At 37.7% G+C, this 22,037-nt stretch overlaps 2 protein-coding genes across 2 annotated transcripts in view; one reads left to right on the top strand and one right to left on the bottom strand.

Annotated features, from left to right (window-relative positions):
• LOC104158023 (retinoic acid receptor beta-like) overlaps positions 1–3,384 on the top strand; it is a 15,167-nt gene extending 11,783 nt beyond the window's left edge. Inside the window, exon 5 of the mRNA XM_009695584.1 lies at positions 2,926–3,384. Within this exon, the coding sequence (XP_009693886.1) occupies positions 2,926–3,122 (197 nt within the window). The 3' untranslated portion in view covers positions 3,123–3,384. The remainder of the gene's footprint in view (positions 1–2,925) is intronic.
• A 1,059-nt stretch (positions 3,385–4,443) lies between these two features.
• TOP2B (topoisomerase (DNA) II beta 180kDa) overlaps positions 4,444–22,037 on the bottom strand; it is a gene marked incomplete at its 5' end in the record, with an annotated part of 48,749 nt that continues 31,155 nt past the window's right edge. The window contains 15 exons of the mRNA XM_009695585.1: positions 4,444–4,929; positions 5,125–5,222; positions 6,115–6,231; positions 11,359–11,469; positions 11,787–11,866; positions 12,170–12,374; positions 13,212–13,370; positions 14,617–14,761; positions 15,107–15,304; positions 16,377–16,460; positions 16,588–16,743; positions 17,915–18,006; positions 18,173–18,368; positions 20,133–20,333; positions 20,781–20,915. Coding sequence (XP_009693887.1) covers positions 4,768–4,929; positions 5,125–5,222; positions 6,115–6,231; positions 11,359–11,469; positions 11,787–11,866; positions 12,170–12,374; positions 13,212–13,370; positions 14,617–14,761; positions 15,107–15,304; positions 16,377–16,460; positions 16,588–16,743; positions 17,915–18,006; positions 18,173–18,368; positions 20,133–20,333; positions 20,781–20,915 — 2,139 coding nt within the window. The remainder of the gene's footprint in view (positions 4,930–5,124; positions 5,223–6,114; positions 6,232–11,358; positions 11,470–11,786; positions 11,867–12,169; positions 12,375–13,211; positions 13,371–14,616; positions 14,762–15,106; positions 15,305–16,376; positions 16,461–16,587; positions 16,744–17,914; positions 18,007–18,172; positions 18,369–20,132; positions 20,334–20,780; positions 20,916–22,037) is intronic.

Raw genomic sequence — 22,037 nt, forward strand, 5'->3', positions numbered from 1 at the left:
AGCCCGGGCGGTTGTTGTGAAAGCAGCAGCGGTGGAGAGGCAGCGGCACGTCGGCAGCCTCTCTGCACGCCCCGTGTTCTGCCTTCGAAGGTGACTGTGCTCCTTTTGTTTGCGCGCCCCTCTGTCTCCCCAAGACCCCATTTCAGACCTGTCCGGCTGTTTCACACGTCGTCACCTCCAGACTTCTGGGGAGCTGTCTCGGGGCTGTACAAGCCTGAATACAGAGAGTCCGAAGTGCTACAATTCTTATTTTTTACAGTGGTTGATGCAGTTCCACTTTCTTACTATGCTGACTCAACTACAGATTTGCTACCGCCAATAGATAAGCAAGCACATGAGCTTGTGCACACAGGTACTGCTGTAGCTGTAGGTTGGATTTATGCTTTTGAAAAAATTACTAATTTTGTTTGACATGGTATTTGAGAAGACTTCAGGGAAAAAAAAAACAAAACAGCAGTTAAATCACTCAAATACACTTGTTTTATATTAAAACCTGAACTGTTACACTTTAAACAATGTAAAATCTAAGTTACTAGATTAAGCTGTAGCTGTGTTTATAAAAAGAAGTGAGTGATTTAATTGGATAGATTAGTACCAAAAGAGTAACTTAGAAGGGAAACACCAGAGCTGGAAGCAAAAATACCTTAAAACAGAACCATTTACCAGGTTACCTAAAGCTTGCCGTTTACCCTCAAGTAAAGCGAGCTCCATCCAACTGAATCTACAAAATAAACTTAGCGCAGTATTGAGCTGTAAAAATATTTAGGGGTGCCCTGTCCTACTGTTCTTGCTTGTGGGAAATCTATTTCCACTTCCCTGCTTCTTTGCCAGAGCCCTGCAGCTCCTCGAGAACATGGCTTTGTCTCTTTACATTCCATGCACAAGGAAGGATTCTTCTTTCCATTCTGACAAAAGTATTTCATTATATCATTCACGTTTTATAGTAGAACAACAAATCATCCCAAAAGACTGGTGATGTCCTGGAGGGGTGGGTGTGTCTTGAGTTTCATTTGAGAAGATGTACATTAGAAGAGAATGACTTTGATGGTACATGATCCCTGAAAGCAATTACCGAAGTAAGCACGAACTGAAAAGAGAGAGAACGTCTCCTTATACACTAGAGTTCCTCCTACAACTACGTTCTTCTCTGGCATGAGAAGTATTAAACATGCGTGGGACTTGAAGCGAGAGATCATCTTCCATGTTCCCTTATCCCAGTATTAAATTGGAAGTTTGCAAGACCTGAAAAATTGCTGTGGCTCTGCACCGGCATAACGACGCAAACACTTGGCACTGCAGCTGACCTACTGGGTAACAGCAGAAAGCAGACATTTAACGTGGCCAAATTCAGGTCATCGGCACTGCTCTGACCACAGGTGGTCTTCAGAGAAGCTCTCAGCGTAATTCTGTGTTAATTTCTTTCTGATTACGGAGCTTGCCCCTTTGTTCCCAACAGTTATTTAAGAGGCTTTTTGATCAGCCATTCACTTGGGAAGTTGGTCGTTGCCTTTGTCGATGATTTTTGAAGCTCCTCAGCTAAGGCGTGAACATCGGCGCTCCTTTCCCCTCGGGGGTTACCGCTGTGGCCGACAGCCTGCTGGCGCTCCAGCACGCACATTGCAGCAGCAGGGATAAGCAGAAGCTGTCCAAAGGTTCTCTTCTCTAGAATGGTTCTTCAATAACCAGACTGTTCTCTCTTTACTTTTGTTGGCTCTTCTTGCCTTCCTTCGCATTTAAAAACCACAGATTCCTATTCCATTAGACTCAAATTTTAAGATGATCAGGAATTGTATGCAAAGTGTTAGACCAGGTATTTGAGTGCTGAGGTTTATGGCTATAAATAGCCGACATTGCCCTGATAAGAAAAATCTTTTTCCCATCAGCAGGAAGATATGTAAAGAACATTCATGCCTCGGTGTGAAACAGAATATTTACTGTATAATATTTGAGGCATAATTCCAAAATACTCCTGTTTATGATCCTCACCGCTCAGTAACTGCATGTTTATTAACTTGACTAAGCACAGTGCTTTCTGGGAGCACCGAGCTGATGTCATGTGCAAGTTATGAGCAAACTGCGAGGTCTCCGCCTGTTCACAGACTCGTTCCGGTATGCCTGTCACCTTCGAGAAGCCTCAACGCAGCTTAGGAGCATCGGGCACTATTGTGTGGCTTTGTGGTTTGGTTTTTTCCCTAAACCGGTACTAGTTGTTGGCTCACAGGCTGAGTAGTCAGGATTTATGTAGTAATTTTGTTTAATCCCAGACATGCCAGCCTGCAAAGCCATCTCTCGAGAAAAATACCCGTTGTTACACTTGACAAGGCCGAACACCGAACTGCAGTTAAGTCAGCTGTAACCAGTATTATTAGTGTTTGTGTGTACTTTTGGGGTTAATTAGCACAAGAGGAGATGCCTGAAAACTACAAAAAGCAGCTTCACAAAAAAAAGTATCCTGTTGCCTGAATTTGTTCTTCTATAAAACAATAGTTTGTTAAATGCTGACTGTTCTTTCACAGTTTTCTATACAGGAAAGAAACGCTCTGGCTTGCATCGTCACAGTTCTCTTACAGGGTTCGCCTCACCTCTTTAACACAAATCAGCCAGAATTTTTGTTATTCTATGGTCTGGTCGCGGTTTAATGTAATTTTTCAGTATAATTTAATGCCATTTTGGTTCCTTCTATGAAAACTTAGCAGTTCATCTGATTGACCTGTATTGTAATATCTCTTGCTATGTCATAATTTTAAATGAATTTGTTAAGGAGTACTCGTCTAACTCCTTTTTCTTGTAATGAATGAAGTAGTTCACTTACCTAATTTTGTCTGCAAGAAGTATAGGAGGAGACACCAAATCCATTAAAATAACATTCCCTGAAATCACTACTGATGGTGCTAACAAAAAGGACTTTTTGTTTTCTTTTTAAAGGTGCAGAACGTGTCATTACATTGAAAATGGAAATTCCTGGATCCATGCCACCTCTTATTCAGGAAATGCTGGAGAACTCGGAAGGACATGAACCACTGACACCAACCTCAAATGGAAACACTGCAGAACACAGTCCCAGTATCTCGCCTAGTTCGGTGGATAACAGCAGTGTCAGTCAATCCCCTATGGTGCAATAAGACATTTTCCAGCTACTTCAGACATTCCTAAGACCTTATGTACAGGGATGAAAAGCAAGAAAAACATTTTTACTGCTGCTTAGTTTCTGGACTTAATATATATCTATATATGTATGTGTATATATATATAGATAGATAAAAACTCAACAAGGACCAAGAAATTTTCGTATGTATCGATATATACTCCTTGCTGTTTAAACTCTTAAAACTAGAAAATGCAAACTTTTGAAACTCTAAATCAGCCATTTCATGCAAAAAAAAAGAAAATAGTTAAGCTTCTGTTTCTTCCTCTGAACACTCAAGATTGCATGGTGACAAGACAGATCTCAAACTTTAAATTCTGGTTGCATTTCTGATGACTTTGTACATACAAATGTATGGCTGTACTTTCTGTACTGGATGTTTGGTGCTTTCCTTTTGTCTCTCATACCTAAAACGACCAAGACACCAACCATATGAAATGGACTACTGTACGCATCCAGAAAAGGAAGTTGAAAGGACCGTCTGATTTAGTTCAATATGAAAACTTGTCTTTGATGCCCTCAGTTTGATTCTCCTTCCTTGTAAAAAGTATACAAGAACCCACTGCACTCGCAGAAAAGACATCGGTATCGGCATTAACTGCTAGATCAGTTACTCGGCTGTCACTTGTTCCACTGTTAATGTCACTTTAAAGTTTGAAGAAGTGGTTTCTTACCTGGCTGGTGACCTAGCCTACACAATTACCTAACTACTACATTTCTACAGTAATGATAGCCTCCAAGGCAGAAACACTTTTCAGTGTTACCATGTTTTTGTTTACTTGTTCACAAGCCATTAGGGAAACTTCATGGGATGAGAACCAGCAGACTCATTTACGGCTTTTGAATGGGTGAGTCTAGGGTATTTCCTTAATAATCGACTGCCAGGAACCAGCTGGGTTATCCAGGCTTCCTGGTGCTAGGGAAGTACAGCTAGGACTTCCAGAAACACAAGGAGAGAATCTGCTGCCTTGGCCTTGTTAAATCACCATGAAGCAGAGTGAAAACTGTGGTAGAATGGTTAACAGATTTAAAGTGTCAGTTTCTTAGGTTTCATTTAAAGCACTAGTGGATTTTTTTTTTTTTATATATTCTAGCAAGTCTGTGATGTACTTTCACTGGCTCTGTTTGTACATTGAGATTGTTTAACAATGCTTTCTATGTTCATATACTGTTTACCTTTTTCCATGGAGTCTCCTGGCAAAGAATAAAATATATTTATTTTAAAAAAAAAAACTAAACAAACCTGTGTAGAAGTAGTCCCTGTAGTCCAAATTCTATACACGCACACACACACAGAGTAGTTTTCCATTTTTTAATGTTTAAACTTCATTTCAAAAAGCAGGTTTGCTGTTTGCAACCATGACAATTAAAATGTGCTTTAGCACAGCTGTCTAGAACATCTCTACAAGCCAGACAAATACATGACATTTCAATGAGTAAAAAAGAGCATAAAACTGTAGGTGTAAGAACAAAATGTTAAAATGCCTACACACAATAATAAAAACCATCAATTACATTATCACATAAAATAAGTAGGTCAAATGTACAAAAGTTTGCGACAGAAGGGACAAAAGGACAACACAAGTTATTTGTTGGAAAACATTTGTGTGCTCTTTGGGCACTTAATTAAACATATCAAAATCATCATCTTCATCAGACTCTGCAAAATATTTAACTTCTTTTCTAGCCCGGCCTGTCCGTGGCTTTGGGGCAGTTTCGGAGGCAAAGCCTGACTGAAAGATTTCCACATCGGAATCCTGGTCAAAAGCGGCCTTCTTGGATTTCTTTAGAAAAAAGACAAGACAGATCAGTTGTGATGCTGTCTACGTTTTCCCTTTTAATACTCAGAATTGAAGGAAACCTCCTCTAACACCTCATTTCCTAAACCCCCATTATCATAGTAGCAATCTATAAGAAGAACATGTACCTTTTATGTAAAATAAAGTAATCCGTTAGAAAAGAGCAGAGATGGAACTGACCTTGCTTGGCGTTGATTTAGGTGTTTTCTTCCCAGGATTGTAGTCACCTTCATTTTCTGAACTGGATGCTTTCCTTTTCTTTGCCCCTCTACCTTTTCCTAGGTGACAGAATATGATTTAACTTTCTTTTTTTTCTTTTTTTTTTTTTTTTAAATAAAATTCCAGACTTGAGCAAACTAAAAAAAAAAACCCTAGTGAAATTACTTTAACATGCAGGCATAGTAAAGTTCAACTTTAGTTTACAACTCAAGCTTCTTCGCAACAGCAGTAAAAATACAGTACATTTTCTCAGTTTTAAATCTTCTATGCCTCTTCCAAAGTTACCATTCACTCTAGCAATTCAAGCTGTTGGTTCAAGACAGGGACAAACTTCATTAGCTCAATGACTTCTAGACTTCTGCAGTACTTCAAGTCCTCGCTCACCTTCTGTCCTGATTACACAGCATTACTTCACCTTTACTATTTAGTAACCTTACTGTTAACCTCAACTATTGACACTGGCACATCCTTTACAGACTCCTCCGATTACACCACATGGTGTGAGGGCTCTGACAACTGAGAACTGGCTACCAAAGAATTGGTTTAAAAAGCCAGAAATCGCTACTTACTAGAATTACTACCAGAATTTTACTGTCTTGTAAAAAGCTGAGATCAAAGAAAATAAGCAGTAGCCAGTAGAACAAAAAAAAAAAAAAAAAAAAAAAAAAAAAAGGGGGGGGAAGGGGTTGGAGCTATTAAATACATTCCCAACAGTGAAGGTCAGATAAAAAGTTCAGGCGTTGTTTGTCAAGAAAAGTCAGTACACTGTGTATCGTCACAGAAAAGGCTCACGGCCGAGTAATCTACTAGCAATTAATTAATTAACTAATAAATCAATATGGTTCTAATTTTAGAGACACTAGTTCTGCTTCCTTATAAGAAATGATTGTGAACCTGTGTTACAGAGAGCACAGAGGTGAATGCTGAGCAGCACAGCACCAAAACTCTTACCTTTGGGTGCCGCAGTCTTCTTTGGAACGCCAAATTCTGAATCCGAGTCAGAGTTTACAGTTTCCACCTTCTTGGCCTTGGGAGCTCTTTTAGGTTTAGAGGGCACATCTAGTTTTGCTGTTAGAAGTTAGAGATACTAAATATGTTACATTCACGTATTGGTTAGAAGTATTAAATTTTATTAGATACTCCCATTACAGCATACATGGCAGGTATTAAAACAAGATGAGTGGTTTCTGCACGTGGGGAAAACATACTTCAGCTTTTATGCTAAAACTGCGTGGATTAAACAGGAGGTTTCCTTTGTCATACTTTGAGATGTATCAGTGCATCAAGTCTCAGTGGTTTTGATTAAATATGTTTTCATCTTTTTGAGTACAAAACAGGTTACTAATAACTAAAGCAGCAACAGAAGTTCTCCAGGTTGGCTACTTTAAACAAACAGGTTTGGAGACATTACAGTGTTTACAGATACAGCTTGCTGCCTGTGACATTTTTGCCTTCACAGTGGTACACCTGCAGGACAACCTTCCCCATGATTGCTGCAGGCATTTGAGAAACAGTGCATCTGACTTCTGTCAATCATCTCGGTGAAAAGGAACTTCAGAAAAAGCAGAAAGGACAGGAAAGGGACATATCTGTGGATTTCTTACAGAATGTCAATTACTGCTATGCAACTAGTCGTGCCATCTTTAAAAAAAAAAGTCAGTACATTGACGCCATGGGGGACAAGGGATAGAATCACATAATCATTAGGTGGGAAAAGACCCTTAAAAGATCACTGGCTAATGTGCTCTGTATGCCTGTAGATGAGGCAGTCTTTCGCAGAAACCTCAGATATGCTACTGACCTACACTCTATCGATCGGCCACGAATACCTCAAAGATGATGAGACACACGTACAAATACTCCAGATAAATACCAGGAATGTGGACATTTGTGAGAGCTCAAGCTTCCATTTATGGTATCTCTAGTGGAACATGTTCCGACACCAAGAGCACGTCTCCACAAATTTTTTTGGCTATGATGCTTTAAACTGCTACCCACTGGAGAATCACTGCACAAAGACAATTACGTCTTCCCAGCTTTTTGTGAGAATACCTACTGGGTAGTCCAAGTATCAGGGCCTGACAACACAAACAGTAAAGCTGTCTTTGGCATCACAGATGGAAAAAAAAAAAAAAAAAAAAGGTTGGTTTCGGTTATGGCAGCATTTCAGATAAGATTTAGGAATAGGAGCAACAATGCTTAGGATGGAAGAAATCAGGAACCATCTTTGAAAGCAACTTGAAATAGCTCTCTGTAGGTATCACCTCAACTGGGACAAACCAGCTGTATTAGCGTAAAGTAAAACTAAAAGTAAGCCACAAAGACCTATCAGTAAGCCTGAAAAAAAGTACACGGCAACTGAAAGCAGAAGGAATACTTTCTAGAAGCATCACCAAAAGCAAGTAGCTAGTTCTCAGTAAAGGAGAAGGCAGCGTTACCTGAAGGTACATGATTTTAGGTTGCATTATGCAATGAAGTCCGTCCTTCATACAAGAAAAAGCTTTACCAGCATGAGAAACATAGACTAGTGGGCAGGGAAGGGCATTCATAAGAAGTTTCATCAACTCAAAGATGACAAGCAGAAATTGTGACCAAGAGAATCTTAGTAGAAAAGGGAACCATTTTAGATCTAGGTGACATTCAAGGTTTAGACATCCTCCTACAGGACTGTGTATGTTTTGGCCAGTTAACTGTGCCTTGCACAGTTCCTCATGCTGTTCATGTGAAACCTGCGTCCCAGACAGAAGCCAGGTATGCTCCATTGACGGGTACGACCCAGCACATACACCGTGAGATTCAACTGTCTTCAGCTGGCCCCGAGCCCTCTGGTTTGTTAACTGGGGTTACAAAAGGGGCAGGCTTCTCACTGAGAAACAAGGAACTGGCGAGAAGGCAGTAACTGGGGAATGGAATAGAGGCATGACACACTGCCACAAACACTAGACTTGTTCTTCCCTTGACACAGAGCCTGTCGTCACTGGTCAGCTCCTGTCCAGTCTGCCTGCAGAAGACCAAGTCCAAAGGACAGCAAACCTCTTAATTGTCATCTAGTGGCTAAAGTAATAGTGTCCATGACTTCCAGAACATGCATCTCCCTCTGCACGAACTCTAGTGGTATTCCGAATCGCTACCTTAGATTATATACGTAGTGCCTGCACAGTGCCTGCAATCGGCTCAGCCAAGCTCTCCACTAGGTATCATGACATGACATGGAAGTCTGCAGCAGAGTCAATGTACACAGGCTTTCAAGAAGCCCACATTTTTGGTAGAAAGTCCAGGAAGGGTATCAGTCCTACAGCAGATGCAAAGGGTATGTCTCACTCCTAGAATCTCAACAGGTGGGCTGTTCAAGGTGAGCAGCTGCTTACAATCAAAGAGTAAGACTGCTTTTCAGATTTCCCATAGGCTTACTATAAAGCACTAGAACCACAGACCTCTCGAATAGCACATGGAAAGCAAGCTCAGCAGTCTCTTGATTTTTGTAGTGAACACCAGGCGTCAAGAGATTTAATCTCAAATTGATCGAAGTCTGAAAAGAAGCTGAACTCATACCTAATTCCTTTATTTCTTCTAATTGAGAAGGGAAACGTGGCTGTACAGATAGCAAAGCACAACAAATCGTTCTTCAGTTTCAGTTTTCTATCCTTACAAATCCAAGCTCTGAAGTCACAGAAAATCAAACAACTCTGGAACAATTGTTTCAGCCACACAACAGGCATTCCCAGTGTGAAGGTGAGTGGATGGAATGTCACACCACCAGAAAATGGGTTTTGAAGGGGCTCCTGGTACAGGGCAGGAAGATGGACTTAAAATCAAGGAGACTACTAAAAGGATTTACCAGTTGACCAATGAACTAAGCATGCTAGGTTATCACTGCACTGTCAAACTGTGATCATGTCTCATCTGGGCAAAGGAGAAGAGACGAAAACTGGTGAAAGCAACCTGTCATATTGTCACTCACCGACAGGGAGACTGTGTCCCTAAGGCTACTCTGAAGGCAAAAATTTAACTTTTGCTTGAAAGAGAGCCTGTTTATACCTATTTTGTGAGTGTAAAGGTTAATGAGAAACTCAGATCACAGCTGTATTTTAAGGTTTCAAGTTAGCTTAATGACAACTCATCACATCCAGGCCTTCAAAAAACAGAGAGGGAGAAAGAGATTGAACGTTAAATTGCATCCATGCCTAGCTACTGCATACACAATTTCTCATGTTATTTACCGCAGTACAGAAGTTTAACATAAAAGACGATTCTGTTAGAGATGAGCTATTTCTGTAAACGATCATCATTTATTGTATTACAGAACTTTACTAGCTGAAAGTGTTTGAGAAGCATTCAGACATTACGCTGATTCAAACAGTTTACAAATTAGGTTAGACACAATGCAGCAAGAAAAAGATTAGAAACAGGGAAGCAACGGGGGAGAAGATGAAAAGATGCTGCAATTCACTGGTACCTAATATAGAACACATGATAGTTTTTTCTCATTTTTAAGAGAGTAAAAGTTAAGTATTGTAACTACCTGCTTTCTTGCAGATTTCCTTGAGATACCTTTTTTGCGAAGAATTAATACATTAAGTTCAGCTGCAAGTTGGTCAAAAGAAGTTTTAAAAAACAAAGGCCACAGTATCACAGTGGAAAAAATGCTTTTAGATGACAGAAGATTGAGCAGCAAGAAAAAAGAAAATTATCTGAAAGACATACAGGAAGAAAGGCAAAGACCTGAAACCAAGAAAATCCCCAGTCTAACATGTACTAAGAACTGTATTTTATAACCTATTGGAGCTACTATTAGGTAAGGAAAACCATTATTTTCACCATTAATTATGGCAAGTGTCTAGCATAATATTTAACACACATTTAGAAACAAGTGCAAGCCTTTCTCTTAAAAGTAGCACTAACAACTGATAAACCAATATTCCCCAAGGTAGATGGAGGAAAAAAAACCCCTTATTCCTACAAACACCCAAGCACAACTGCAGAAACAAATTCAAATAATAAACATGCCCTTCTTGGAATTGTCCTTAATTCCATGATGTAAGATCCTGCAAGATACCAATTCTAAAAGCCTGACAAATAATTGAAAGAATTCATACCTCTGAAGTTTGAGGAGAGCTCTTCATCCTCCGTTTCAAGAAGAAAAACAACTGGGTCAAGTGGAACTTACTGTGATAGCCTTGTGTGCTGGTTTTGGCTGGGGCAGAGTTCATTTTCTTCACAGTAGCTGGGTAAGGGGCTGTGTTTTGGGTTTGTGCTGAGAACAGCGTTGACGACAGAGGGATGTTTTCGTTATCCCTGAGCAGGGCTTACCCAGAGCCAAGGCCTTTTCTGCCTCTCGCCCCGCTCCACCAGCGAGGAGGCTGGGGGGACACAAGGAGTTGGGAGGGGGCACAGCCAGGACAGCTGACCCCAATGACCCAAGGGATACCCCATACCGCATGGTGTCACGCTCGGCAATACAAAGTTGAGGAAGAAAAATGAAGCGAGGGGGGTGCACTTGGAGTGATGGTGTTTGTCTTCCCAAGTCACCATTATGCGTCATGGAGCCCTGCTTTCCTGGAGATGGCTGAACACCTGCCTGCCCATGGGAAGTGGGGAATGAATTCCTTGTTTTGCTCTGCTTGCATGCATGGCTTTTGCTTTACCTATTAAACTGTCTTTACCTCAACCCACGAGTTTTCTCACTTCTATTCTTCCGTCTCGTCCGATTCTCTCCCCCATCCCACTGAGGGGGAGTGAGTGAGTGGCTGTGCGGGGCCTAGATACCAGCTGGGGTTAAACCACACCACCTACTTAGGACATAAATATTTCTTGGGGATTCCTCCTTTGCACTTGCTCTCCTTCCTTTTAAAGTAAGTTAGTTAGATCCATTATAGAACAGTATCATCAACCCCAAGGTCATCTGGTTTCACTTACTCCCTGAGGGTAAAAACCTCCCATTAGTTAAACTAATCAAAGGCTGAACACCAACTCCATACGTGGAAAGTATTAAGTTTTGACACTACAGTAGCCAGTGGAAAGAAAGAAATTAATACTATTAAGGAGCTGGAAGAAGTTCACATCCTATGCTGAATTTCACTGAGTTCAAAATAAATGAATGCAGTTACCACTTAGAAGATGGGAAGAGACAATGCACAGGTTGAGGAGATGAGTTTTAAATAAATGGATAGGCTTACAGGACAATCCTCTACGTACCCTTTTTAGCAGCTACTGTTTTACTTGGAATTTTCTCTGTTTGTTTTGGGGCAAAAGATGATGAGAACACAGGAGCAGAATCCTCTTCATCACTGTCCAATTTTGTTGTATCTACAATCACAGAGTATGTTTAGAACAAGATTTGTTCACTGCATATTTTAAATCATCAATATTAATTACAGTGAAAATTAATCTCAAAAAAGTGCTTCTGTTACTACAGCTAGGCAATGGATGTACTGTGACTTTCTTATCTACGATACAAGCTTTGTTCCTCTAAGGATCAGAGCCTCCTTCCCCTTTCCCCTTTATAAATCTGGACATCCTTCTTCTATAACTACTGTGTGAAGTTTGTGTATACTACATAAACTTCCTAATATATTCCATGACAGTTGCTATAAGATTAAATAGATCAGTGAAAACAAGCTCACCATCATCTGTCTTCTGAGAGTAAGATGGAAAAGAGAAGATGTTCCCAAAATCTTGGTTTTTCTTGTCTTGAGACGTTTTTCTACTTCCAAACAGGAAACAAAAAATTACATGAGTTGCATTAACTACATACTGAAGTATGTAGACATTATAATAGCCATATGAGATTAAATTCCTGGTTTAGCACTACAAAGCATTTCTAGCATTTTGGTATATACTTGCAGCAGTCAAACCCCTAAAATCACTATTCAAGTCATGAACTTCAGGCATTTAAAATTAAGAGAATTATATTTTTTCAATAGTTCTGTATACTAGACTGGCACAAGAGGGAAAACTGAGAATCCTACAAGATGCAGTTTAAGTACTGCCGAGGTATGGTACTTACTCTGGAGACGGCTTTGATTTGGCTGGGGAGAAGTCATATTCATCTTTTTCTAAACTGTCTGAGGGAACAAACTCATCCTCTCTGTCATTTGTAACTGGAGAGGCTTTTACTTTGAGCTCATCCAAATCATTATTATTGTTGGCATCATCATCATCATCCGCATCTTCTTCTTCTGAGAAGTCAAAAGTATACTTGGGCCTCTCAGCTTAAAAAAAAAAAAATCATAGATATACACATTTCAAGATAATTGTTTATGTTAATACATAAATAAATTAAAGTGGAAGTCACTAAACAATCCCTGCCTCAGAGTACATAAGACTGGGGGAAAAGAAACTTGTTTGAGTGTGGAAGAATAAAAAGGGACATAATTTAAAGCGTTACCAAACATCTGACACCACTTGTGGCTTGCTCAGATACCTTTCAAGCTAATGGCATTAAGGAGACATCACTGTGTAAGTACTTTTAAGGAATGAGAATCCTTCACTTAAGAACTAACATTTTCTTGAATCTATCATTCAAACATTCTTCCTAATCAAATGCTTGAAAAATTGATCAACAATTTTCCAGAAAAATCTGTGTGTTTTTCTTAAACTATCAAATATTTATATATTTTCCAAACTTTCAGTCTCTGATATTTTTGCTTTTAATGGGCTGTTCAGAATTTTTTTGATAAATTTTTACTAGCCATTTGGGCTTTTGGGTCTTATTTGACAGTATAATTGCATTAGAGTAATTTTTTTGTTTATAATGGTATTATCTTTTCTACTTCTTGTATAATTCACTAGTTTTGTGAGTAACTTCTATTCTAGTGTTTAGAATGAGGGAAAAGATTCCTGGACTAAGTTACAAAATCTTTCACATCAACTCTTAAGTTCCTGGTCTTGACATTAAAGAGTTTTTTCACTAACTGCACAGTGAAGAAAATGTAATGCAAGCTTTACGTAGGAGATAAAGTCCTAAAGGAAGGCTACAGTCAAAGGAAAATGTAGGTTTGCGGTTGAAACTTTGAGTCACAATGCGCAATTCATGAAAACTTGGGTACCTGCAGCTCTCCTAAGCAGAGAGTCTCTTGGAATAATCACAGGCTCATTCTCTTCTAAATCACTTTCAGATTTGGATTCATCATCTGACCATGGGTTTCGTTTCTTCACTTTTTTTGCACTGGATTTTGTAGATGATGGTGTTCTTCTTACCCTAGTACCTGCCACAAGTTCAAGCATTTACTACAGTCAGCGTAAAAAAATATTTTCATCTTTTCTAATCGTTTATGATGCATAAATTTAGTGTAAATTTTTATCTTAAAGAGTTCTCCTCTAAATGTTGTAAATTTTCTTCTCCTTCCCGGAGAAAAATTTAATGCGATGAAATGATTTCACACAGAACCTGACCTGCTGCTGCCAAACAAGTTTGATTTATGACTGAAAAACATAAAAGTCTCTAATTTGAAGTTTTAGCTCCTCTGCAGTCAAACTTCCATTTTTCAAAAGGTTGCTGTGGTTTTGCAGGGAAAGAACAAGCAGTTTTCCATTATTCAGGGAACATGATCGGGAACAGTTATTGGAAAAATCTAATTAACGTGGGAGGCAGAGGATACCCTATTGGGTGTAACAATGCCGTCAGTCAGTTGCAGGGCAAGCTCAGGTCAAGCTGGGCTAATTGGCTCTGGCTCAACCTCAGCTAGGGTAGATTTGAGCTGCATGTAGACAACTCGGTCATAACTGTACTCAGTTAATCTATTCAGGGTGGATAATCCCCTGAATAATTAAAACCAGATCTGAACTCAGAAGAAGTATTTGCGTAACCACTTTTTATTCCTTTTTTCTTTTAAAAAAAAAAACAACTCGTATTTAAACCTTCACTTTTGTCTTTAGCTTTCTTTTTTGTTGCTGCCCCCCGTTAATACATATTTCTCAAACAATAATAATAAATTCCTACTAGCAGAGAAGAAAGGAAAGCTAACATAGACATAGGTTAATCTGCCAAGCCATAGCATGCATAACTTTTTAAAAGTCAGAATGACTGAGTATGTCAATAGGAAAATATATTTATTTAATCAAGTTTTATAATCTATACTATTACTCAGACTGAAGGTGTGTGCCATGTTCTTCAATGCCGGAGAGCATGCAAACTAGAAGTTTCAGTTTGCACAGAATAAGTCTAATTATGTAAAAATAATCTATTTTTCTACTCACTAATTCAAAGAATTAGACCCCCAGAAAAATCAAATGTAGAAAATGTAAGATCCACCTCCCTCGGAAAAGCAGCTTACATAACAGAAATTTCAGCAGAATACTTTCAAGTGTTTCCACACATCTCTTTAGGAAAGAAAATCAGATGAAATAGTGATTATTGTGGTATATTTCCCTTCTCACTATGTATTAAAAATATATTGAACGCCCAGTTTGTACACACAACTAAGGTTAACCATGACTGTGTAATGATCTTACCGGGCTCCTTCTTCTCTCTCTTAGGTTTAGGGGTTTTAGTTGCTGTGGCTGATGTATTCAGTGAGTCATCCCCACCACCCTCAGCTGGCACACTACCAAATTCTTCATCAAATTCCATTTTTATTGCTAGAGAATCAGTTTCACCCTAAAAATATAAAAAAGTTAGGCAAAATAAAATTAATTACACCTTTATATTTCAAGACAGAACTGGAATAGTCTTGTAGAAGATAATAAATGAAAGCAGATTAGTATATTGACATTTGTTGAATGTTTCTTTGAAAGAAGAAATCTCAGTAAAAACACCTGAGCAATAACTAGTCACAAGAGGCTTGTAAATGTAAAAGAAATTCCATATTAACTTCTTTGTGCATTAGGTCAGCAAAACAGTATAAATACAGCATTAATGAGGTCTAATGGTTTGGATTTATGCTACCAGAGTAGAAAAATACAGCAGTCAAATAATCCAACTATAAGAGTAATTTTGACTTACCTTTTTCTTTTTCAGCAATTTCCTACTGGCATCAGCTTTCATGGCAGATGTAATCTGTGGAACTATTCTTCTGCCAAATGGTGATGGCATGGTCTCTTCCAACTGAAGTTTCTTCATCTTGGGTTTACCAACTTTGCCTTTTATTGGTTTGCCAACCATGCCAGCCAGAACATCTTCCCTTTCCTGTGCTTCTACTTTCTAACAAACAAGGCAGGGCAGGGTGGGGGGAACACATTCTTTTTTAATGAGGACAAAGTGGAACACAGTGATTATTTAAGATTCATCTCCTTTTTACATGGAGCATAAGACTTCCCCTAATTCTCACTGGAATTGCAACACACTTTCCAATAATGGAAAACCAACCACTTAATCTTGGTAAATTCTTCATTACCCTGCACAGTTAAAAACTACACTTTTATTCAAGATTAAATAAATACAAACTTTTGGACACTGCTAGACTGAAAAATCTTTCATCAGGTTTCTATTTCTCATGTAAGTGTCTGGGTACTGATGTAACTTTTCAGTATCTCAGCATTTAATTTAAGCAGTTAGTTTCTAGAATCATGTTTTAAGGCACATTTTCGAGTCCTTTAATCAGCTTTTTTCATAGTATGAACATCTAGCTGAAATACAGACATCTGGATAGAACACTTCCAATTGCAGCTGTACCACGAGCACACAGAGAAATAAAACAAACATCTTATTTGTATTATCCTGTGTTACTTCGAAACACTACATCAGCCCTTTTCAGCCAACACTGAAAGCTGAAGCTCAGCAAGTTATCCACCAACAGGACTTTACCTTTTTCCAGAGTTACTGATGAAGCAAAGTAAGAGCCCCTCACATAGTACTTATGGTCTACACACTTTGTTCCTACATGTACAGCTTTGCATTTGATGATACTTACTGCCTCACAACCAATTCGATCATGTAGAACTACTATAATTAGTACTATTACAAGTTACTACTACCAGTTTTTTGTGTCATCTGAAAACAAATTTTCTCCTGGTAGTTTTTCTTTTATCACTGACTTGGAAAAAACATTAAATTGTATACATGCAAGGCACAATCCCTGAGGAACACAACTAGGAACACAAATACCCAACTTTTTTATTATCACTCTATTTCAAGGTCTATCTGGTTTTAATCCAAAAATATGGTATTTTTAATTATTTTTTGCTTAAATTTTAATATGTCTAATTAATTAATGCTTTTAATTAAATTAATTTTAATTTCATATTTTTAGAAAGATATGTAAAATAAAACATACTTCAAGCTCTTCAACAAAGGCCGCTAAATCTTCTTTCCAGAGATCTGAGGAAGATTTCCTTTTAAGGTCATTTAGTTCTCTCTCCTAAAACATGAAAGTAGTAAATGGAAGGTAAGTTACTAAGTAAATACTACCAAAACTGAACAGTCACAGTTAGACACATCAGTAATTACGATATCATTTCAGAACAAGTCTTTCATGGTGTACTAACCTTTGAATCTCTCTGCTTAATTAACTCTTCTACTTTCTCTTTCGTGAGTGACCACAGAGACATGTTTAAGATATAGTTAAAGTCAGGGCCAGAAGTTGAGCCAGAAGCAGAGGAAGCATCATCATTCGGGTTCTGTGGGTCCTCTTCTTCTGCTGCCTACAGTGAAATATTCACAATTACAAGTATTAATAATCTTAGCTCTATGTACGAACTGTAACACTGCCCTAAAGCACCATCATAGAGTAGTAAGGTGTGCCCTCATAGATTCAATAACGTTAACATTTTACTGGATCTTTCCAAAAGGCCATGTTCTTGTGACCTTCTATAGGTGGATGATTTAATCATTTAATTTAAGAAAAGAAATCTGAACCTGATGCTAGCTGTATGCCTTCTATGCTTTTGGCTACAAATATTGGTACCATCGTAGCTATCTCACGGGGTTGAGACCTTTGCCCTTGGGATATGTATGTATATCTGTTTCTTTAGAAATAAGCGCAGTCTTTCAGGCAAAAACTACTATCAAAGCCTTGAGTGTACAAACTGTGGTTTGGAAGTGGATCAAAATTTCTCATAATAATAGTTTTGTTATAAAATACAACACACTGCATGGAGTTAAAATACAGTAGTAAAAAAAAGCAAAGCAAATCAAATGAGAAATGAAAACAAACAGCAAAAGCAGTAGGGGTAGCTGACAGAAATCTGAAATTGCTTTTCAAAGTCGTTTCATCTTCCTATAGTAAAGCATGAAATTAAACCTGTCACATCTCTCTTTGGGAACAACAAAAAAAACTACTGGGTTTTTAAAAAGTAGAAATAAATATAGGTCAAGGTCAAATTTACTAAAAAGTTCAAAAGTCATAGCTTTATAATATTTATGTTTTGTTACAGAAAACTGATGAGTAAGTTATATATAAGTAATTATATTTTGCAACCATATGACAAATAACTAATAAGGCGAAAATCAGTTATATCTGTGGGGCAACTGATGCAGGATTTTATGTATCAGCCAGTCAGAAATCAAGTTGCCAGTTTTGATTTGGGTACCTTAAGAAATTCAATCCTCTGCATTCTCATTTCCAGACTTGTATTATCTAGTTTTTTTTCTAAGAACTATCCAAATACAATACCAATATTATGTGATAATATTTCTGTACAAGTTTAATGTATTTTAAAAAATGGAAGCCAATAAGGAGTAATGAATAATCTTTTTAGAGTGTTATGTGTGTTATAAATTAATTGGGACTACGAGAAAACAAACATCTGAATAAATTAATATAATTTATAATGTTAACAGCATCAAATATATCCAGAGATTTCAGATTATTACCTTTTCCTGTGCTTCTTTCCAAGCTTTTACTGGATCAGATTCATAACCTCTCTGGACCAACATCTGAATCAAATCTCTTTTTGATCTGTTCTCTACAAGACACACAAACACACACCACCGGGGGAGGAGGAGAAGAAAAAGAAAAAGAAAAAAATCAGTCATGAAAATAAATGTCTTACATGCAAGTACATTCTACTATATTTAAATAATTTCCAGATTTTCACCCACTGTTACCAATTCTAACTTACATTTACTCACCTATTGTAATTTTTCCTTGTATCTTCTCTAGAACAAAACGAGCTTGATTGTTAAGCTTGGTAGATTCTGCACCCAACATTCCCACAAGCCATTCCTTGCGTAAGCTGTAATAATGTAATCGCAAATCAAAGAACTCCTTCAAGATGTCCTGCACGGTTTCATACTTCTTTAAACATCCCATGTGATCAAATAGCACCTATGAAATACATAATATACTGCTTGAGAGAGAGTGCATAACTCAAACTTTGCTAACGTTTGTGTACAAGTTTATTTCTATTGCACATATACACACACCCCACAGAAAAAGTGGTATTTTAAAGCCTGTGAACTCAAATGTTACTATGGAACTACACACAGCACATAGCTGGATAGATTTTATTTACAAGTAGGTTTAAAATGAGATTTATGGTAACATATTCAAACAGGAAGACAGCTATATAGAGAAATATGTCTGAATTCAGTTGAGTGACTAATTTTATCTAAATATTAAAGCACAAGCACCTAATGATTCACAACTATTTAACATAACAGTTGAAAAGCATCTTTAATAATCTTTCAGCTCAGCTGTGAAATCTGCCACTTTTCAGCTGTGAAAACTGTCAGACTTCAAGTTCAAGCACAAAGTAAGAAATCATTTTTACATCACAGGTGGAATCAATCCTGCCTGACTTCGCCCATCTCCTGTTTAGACATTTATAGGTGAACCAGTCACCCTAGGCGCCCTCCATAGTCAACTGAAAGAAATAAGCCCCTCTAGAGGACAATTCATCTATCTAAAATCTCTCTTTGGGAGCTGGATGAACAATGACTAGCTCGCATAACTTTTTAAGGTGCTTGCACTAGGGCAGATTAATTCCTACACATACACAGAAAGCAGCCCTTACTATTTATTTCAGTAGGCAGAAAATGCAGGATTAAGCTGCAAAACATTTTTTCATCTGTTAAACGAGCTGAAGGCAGATTCTCACAGTAGTTCATAAGGTTGATTAAACCTGCGAGAAATACTATCACCTTGATTTCGTAGATTTGTTTTTCAAGCACAAGCTACAAAATGGATCGAGCAAAGCCTTTTTCCTCTTCCAATGCTATAGTCTTCAATTAATTTTTAATGTATTTTTACATAGCTTTTGATTTATACAGTAATAGCAACAGTAATGGTATTTTTGCTTTGTGATAATACCTGAAAGTAGTATCTGCCATAAAAAAAGCAGAAAAGAAGGCCTGTTTTTTTCAGTCTCTGTAAAGATAGGTTGTTTGGAAGTATTCTGGCAGAAATTATGTTACAATTCAAATCCCTCTCATAATAGACAGATATGTATATTTACTCATATTCTTACTCCCATCTTGCTACAAGCAGAATAAGCCATATGAGTAATATACATCACTATTATGTCTTCAGCAGCTTAAGGATGGTGTTTTCTATACCTTACAACCTAAAATAGGACTGATGGTGACAGTGATGACATGGAAACATTGGATCATTTACTCCTATTAGACAATATAATTGGATTATTATTTAATTCTTATTATTGGATTATTATTAACAATAATAATAGTATTATTTAGTCCTATTAGAGGAGTAATAGTCCTGCATAAAGTACAATTTTGAAAATGTAACTTGTCTCAAGTTTAAAACTCAAATCTAATTATAATATGGCAAAAAGTTATTTATATGATCTACTTTAACCATCTTTGGTTAGCTGTACTGGAAATTTTCAGATACAGGAAACTAACCACCCCAAGCCTGTCTAATTTGGTTTGAAAGATTCATCAGGACTAAAATGGATTTGCTGATCCACATTGACTTCATATCTGTCATCACTACCATTTTCTACCATTCAAACAATTTCAAATACACAATACACCGTCCAATACAAAGTACCAAAAGTACACTACAAAAGCATCTGAGTTTACAACAAGCAACAGTAAGGATTCTGATAGCCAAACATGAAAAAGTTACCATAGAATTACAAGTAAGACTTGTTTGAAGCTTAAAGACTTTGTGCAATCCAGCAGCTTCTGCCTGTGCAAGTTTTTCTTCTGTCATCTTCACAACAAATTTCACAGTCGTATCAGTGTGGTATTCCTTATAGTCAGAAATTAATGCTGGAGTTTTTTCAGTCCCATTCAACATAGGTTCTAGAACCTGTTCTTTGTACACCTATTAAACACAGGGTAGCAAAAACCAGAAACACTTCTTAAAAACCCTAATTCTTTAAACCAACTGAACAACATAAGATTTCAAAATTTTGTGCATGACACCTTATACCAGTTATAATTTACAGAACCAGTATAACCGGCAAAATGCAGGCCAAGACTAGCACAAACATCAGATGCATCTAACAAGGACAGGAAAGTCCACTCAACAGAAAAAGGGAATTAAACATTAATTCAGCAAAAAAGCAGGTATTCTTTGTAGTATGGACAGCGGATGGCACAAGAAGCAAACCATCTTCTACAAAGGCACACAAAAGAATGTTCCCTTCCATGTATGTATAATCATCAGAAATTGTGTTAAAGTTCATCTGGAAGTAGGATTAAATAATTTAATAAGGAACTTTTCATAGTTTTTTGGTATTTTATGTAAATGTATTTCACTGTTACTTACCTGGGTCCATGTCCTTACAGGAAGCTCTGTAATTTCTACTGTGTTTCTGTCCACCACAAATATTTCACCACTGACGACATATTGGTTTTGACCAAGTTCCTGAATGGTTCCTTTGAAGTTTTTGTAGTTTGGAAGCTGAAATTGCAAAAACCAGCAAAGTGGTAATAATCTTTATAATAAAACGTTAGAAAAATAGTTGTTTCCCATACACCATACAGCTATCACTTTATATTGCACTAATCCATGAACCAGCCTCTCATGCCTGTGAAAATCTTAAGTCACAGAAAAATACTACAGAAAAAACTGAATACACACATGCAAGTGACAGGAGCAGTATCTTAATGTCTACAGAGTAGATAAATGATTAAGAAGATGCAGCTGAACCCAGTGGGGTGCTGGGTGTTTGTTTTGTTTGTGGGTTTTTTGGTGGTGGTTTTTTTTTTTTCTTTTTTAAAGAAAACTGCAAGCATAGATAAGGCATGACAGAGAGCAGATTAACACCCCAGTCTCACAACAGCTTTACAGAAGTGGTGCCACCTTCCCTAACCATTTTTTCATTCTTGTGCTGTTTGGCAAAGATAGTGGAACCCATCCAGTTTAAAAAGTAACTAACAGGGTGGGGAATTTTTTTTTTTTTAACTGAATTGATTCCCTTATCCAGCTTACCATGCAGCCACAAACACATACCAGCATACAGAAAGGAGCTAGATGGAGGCAGAACTGCCTCTTTCAACCACAGTGAAGCTTCAATTGACTGTGAGACTACACAGAAGGCCTAGGAGTCCTAAAGGAAGGGCAATGGATTGCATTAATTAAAAAAAAAAAAAAAAAATCTATTCATTGTTCCCAAGAATTTGCAAAAGGAATTTCACTATTTCATGAAAATTGATACTGCACACTCAGTGAACTGTGATCTAAGTAGAGAAGAAAAAGATGTTTCTGCTTCTATAACTTGGCAATCATAGCAAAGTAGCAATATCCATTAGTTGTAAAGTAAAGGTTGCATTATCTGTATTTCATCTGTTGGTTACAGATAGTCTGGGTTCACCCAGGTATTCTTCCTGTCCAGATTTTTTCAAGTATACACCACTTCCAAGATTTCTTATAAAATTTTAAATTAAGGAGCAGAAGCTAGACGCAGTTCAGAAGCTGCTGACTTTAACAGTGACAATATCTTCTCCCATGCTTACAGATACATAAAAGAGTACAGTTCAGACAAGACAGACGAAATGTTAAATTGGCTGAAGATAAGCAGTA

Source organism: Cariama cristata, unplaced genomic scaffold (assembly GCF_000690535.1).
Source record: "Cariama cristata isolate BGI_N322 unplaced genomic scaffold, ASM69053v1 scaffold8052, whole genome shotgun sequence".
Lineage (NCBI taxonomy): Eukaryota > Metazoa > Chordata > Aves > Cariamiformes > Cariamidae > Cariama > Cariama cristata.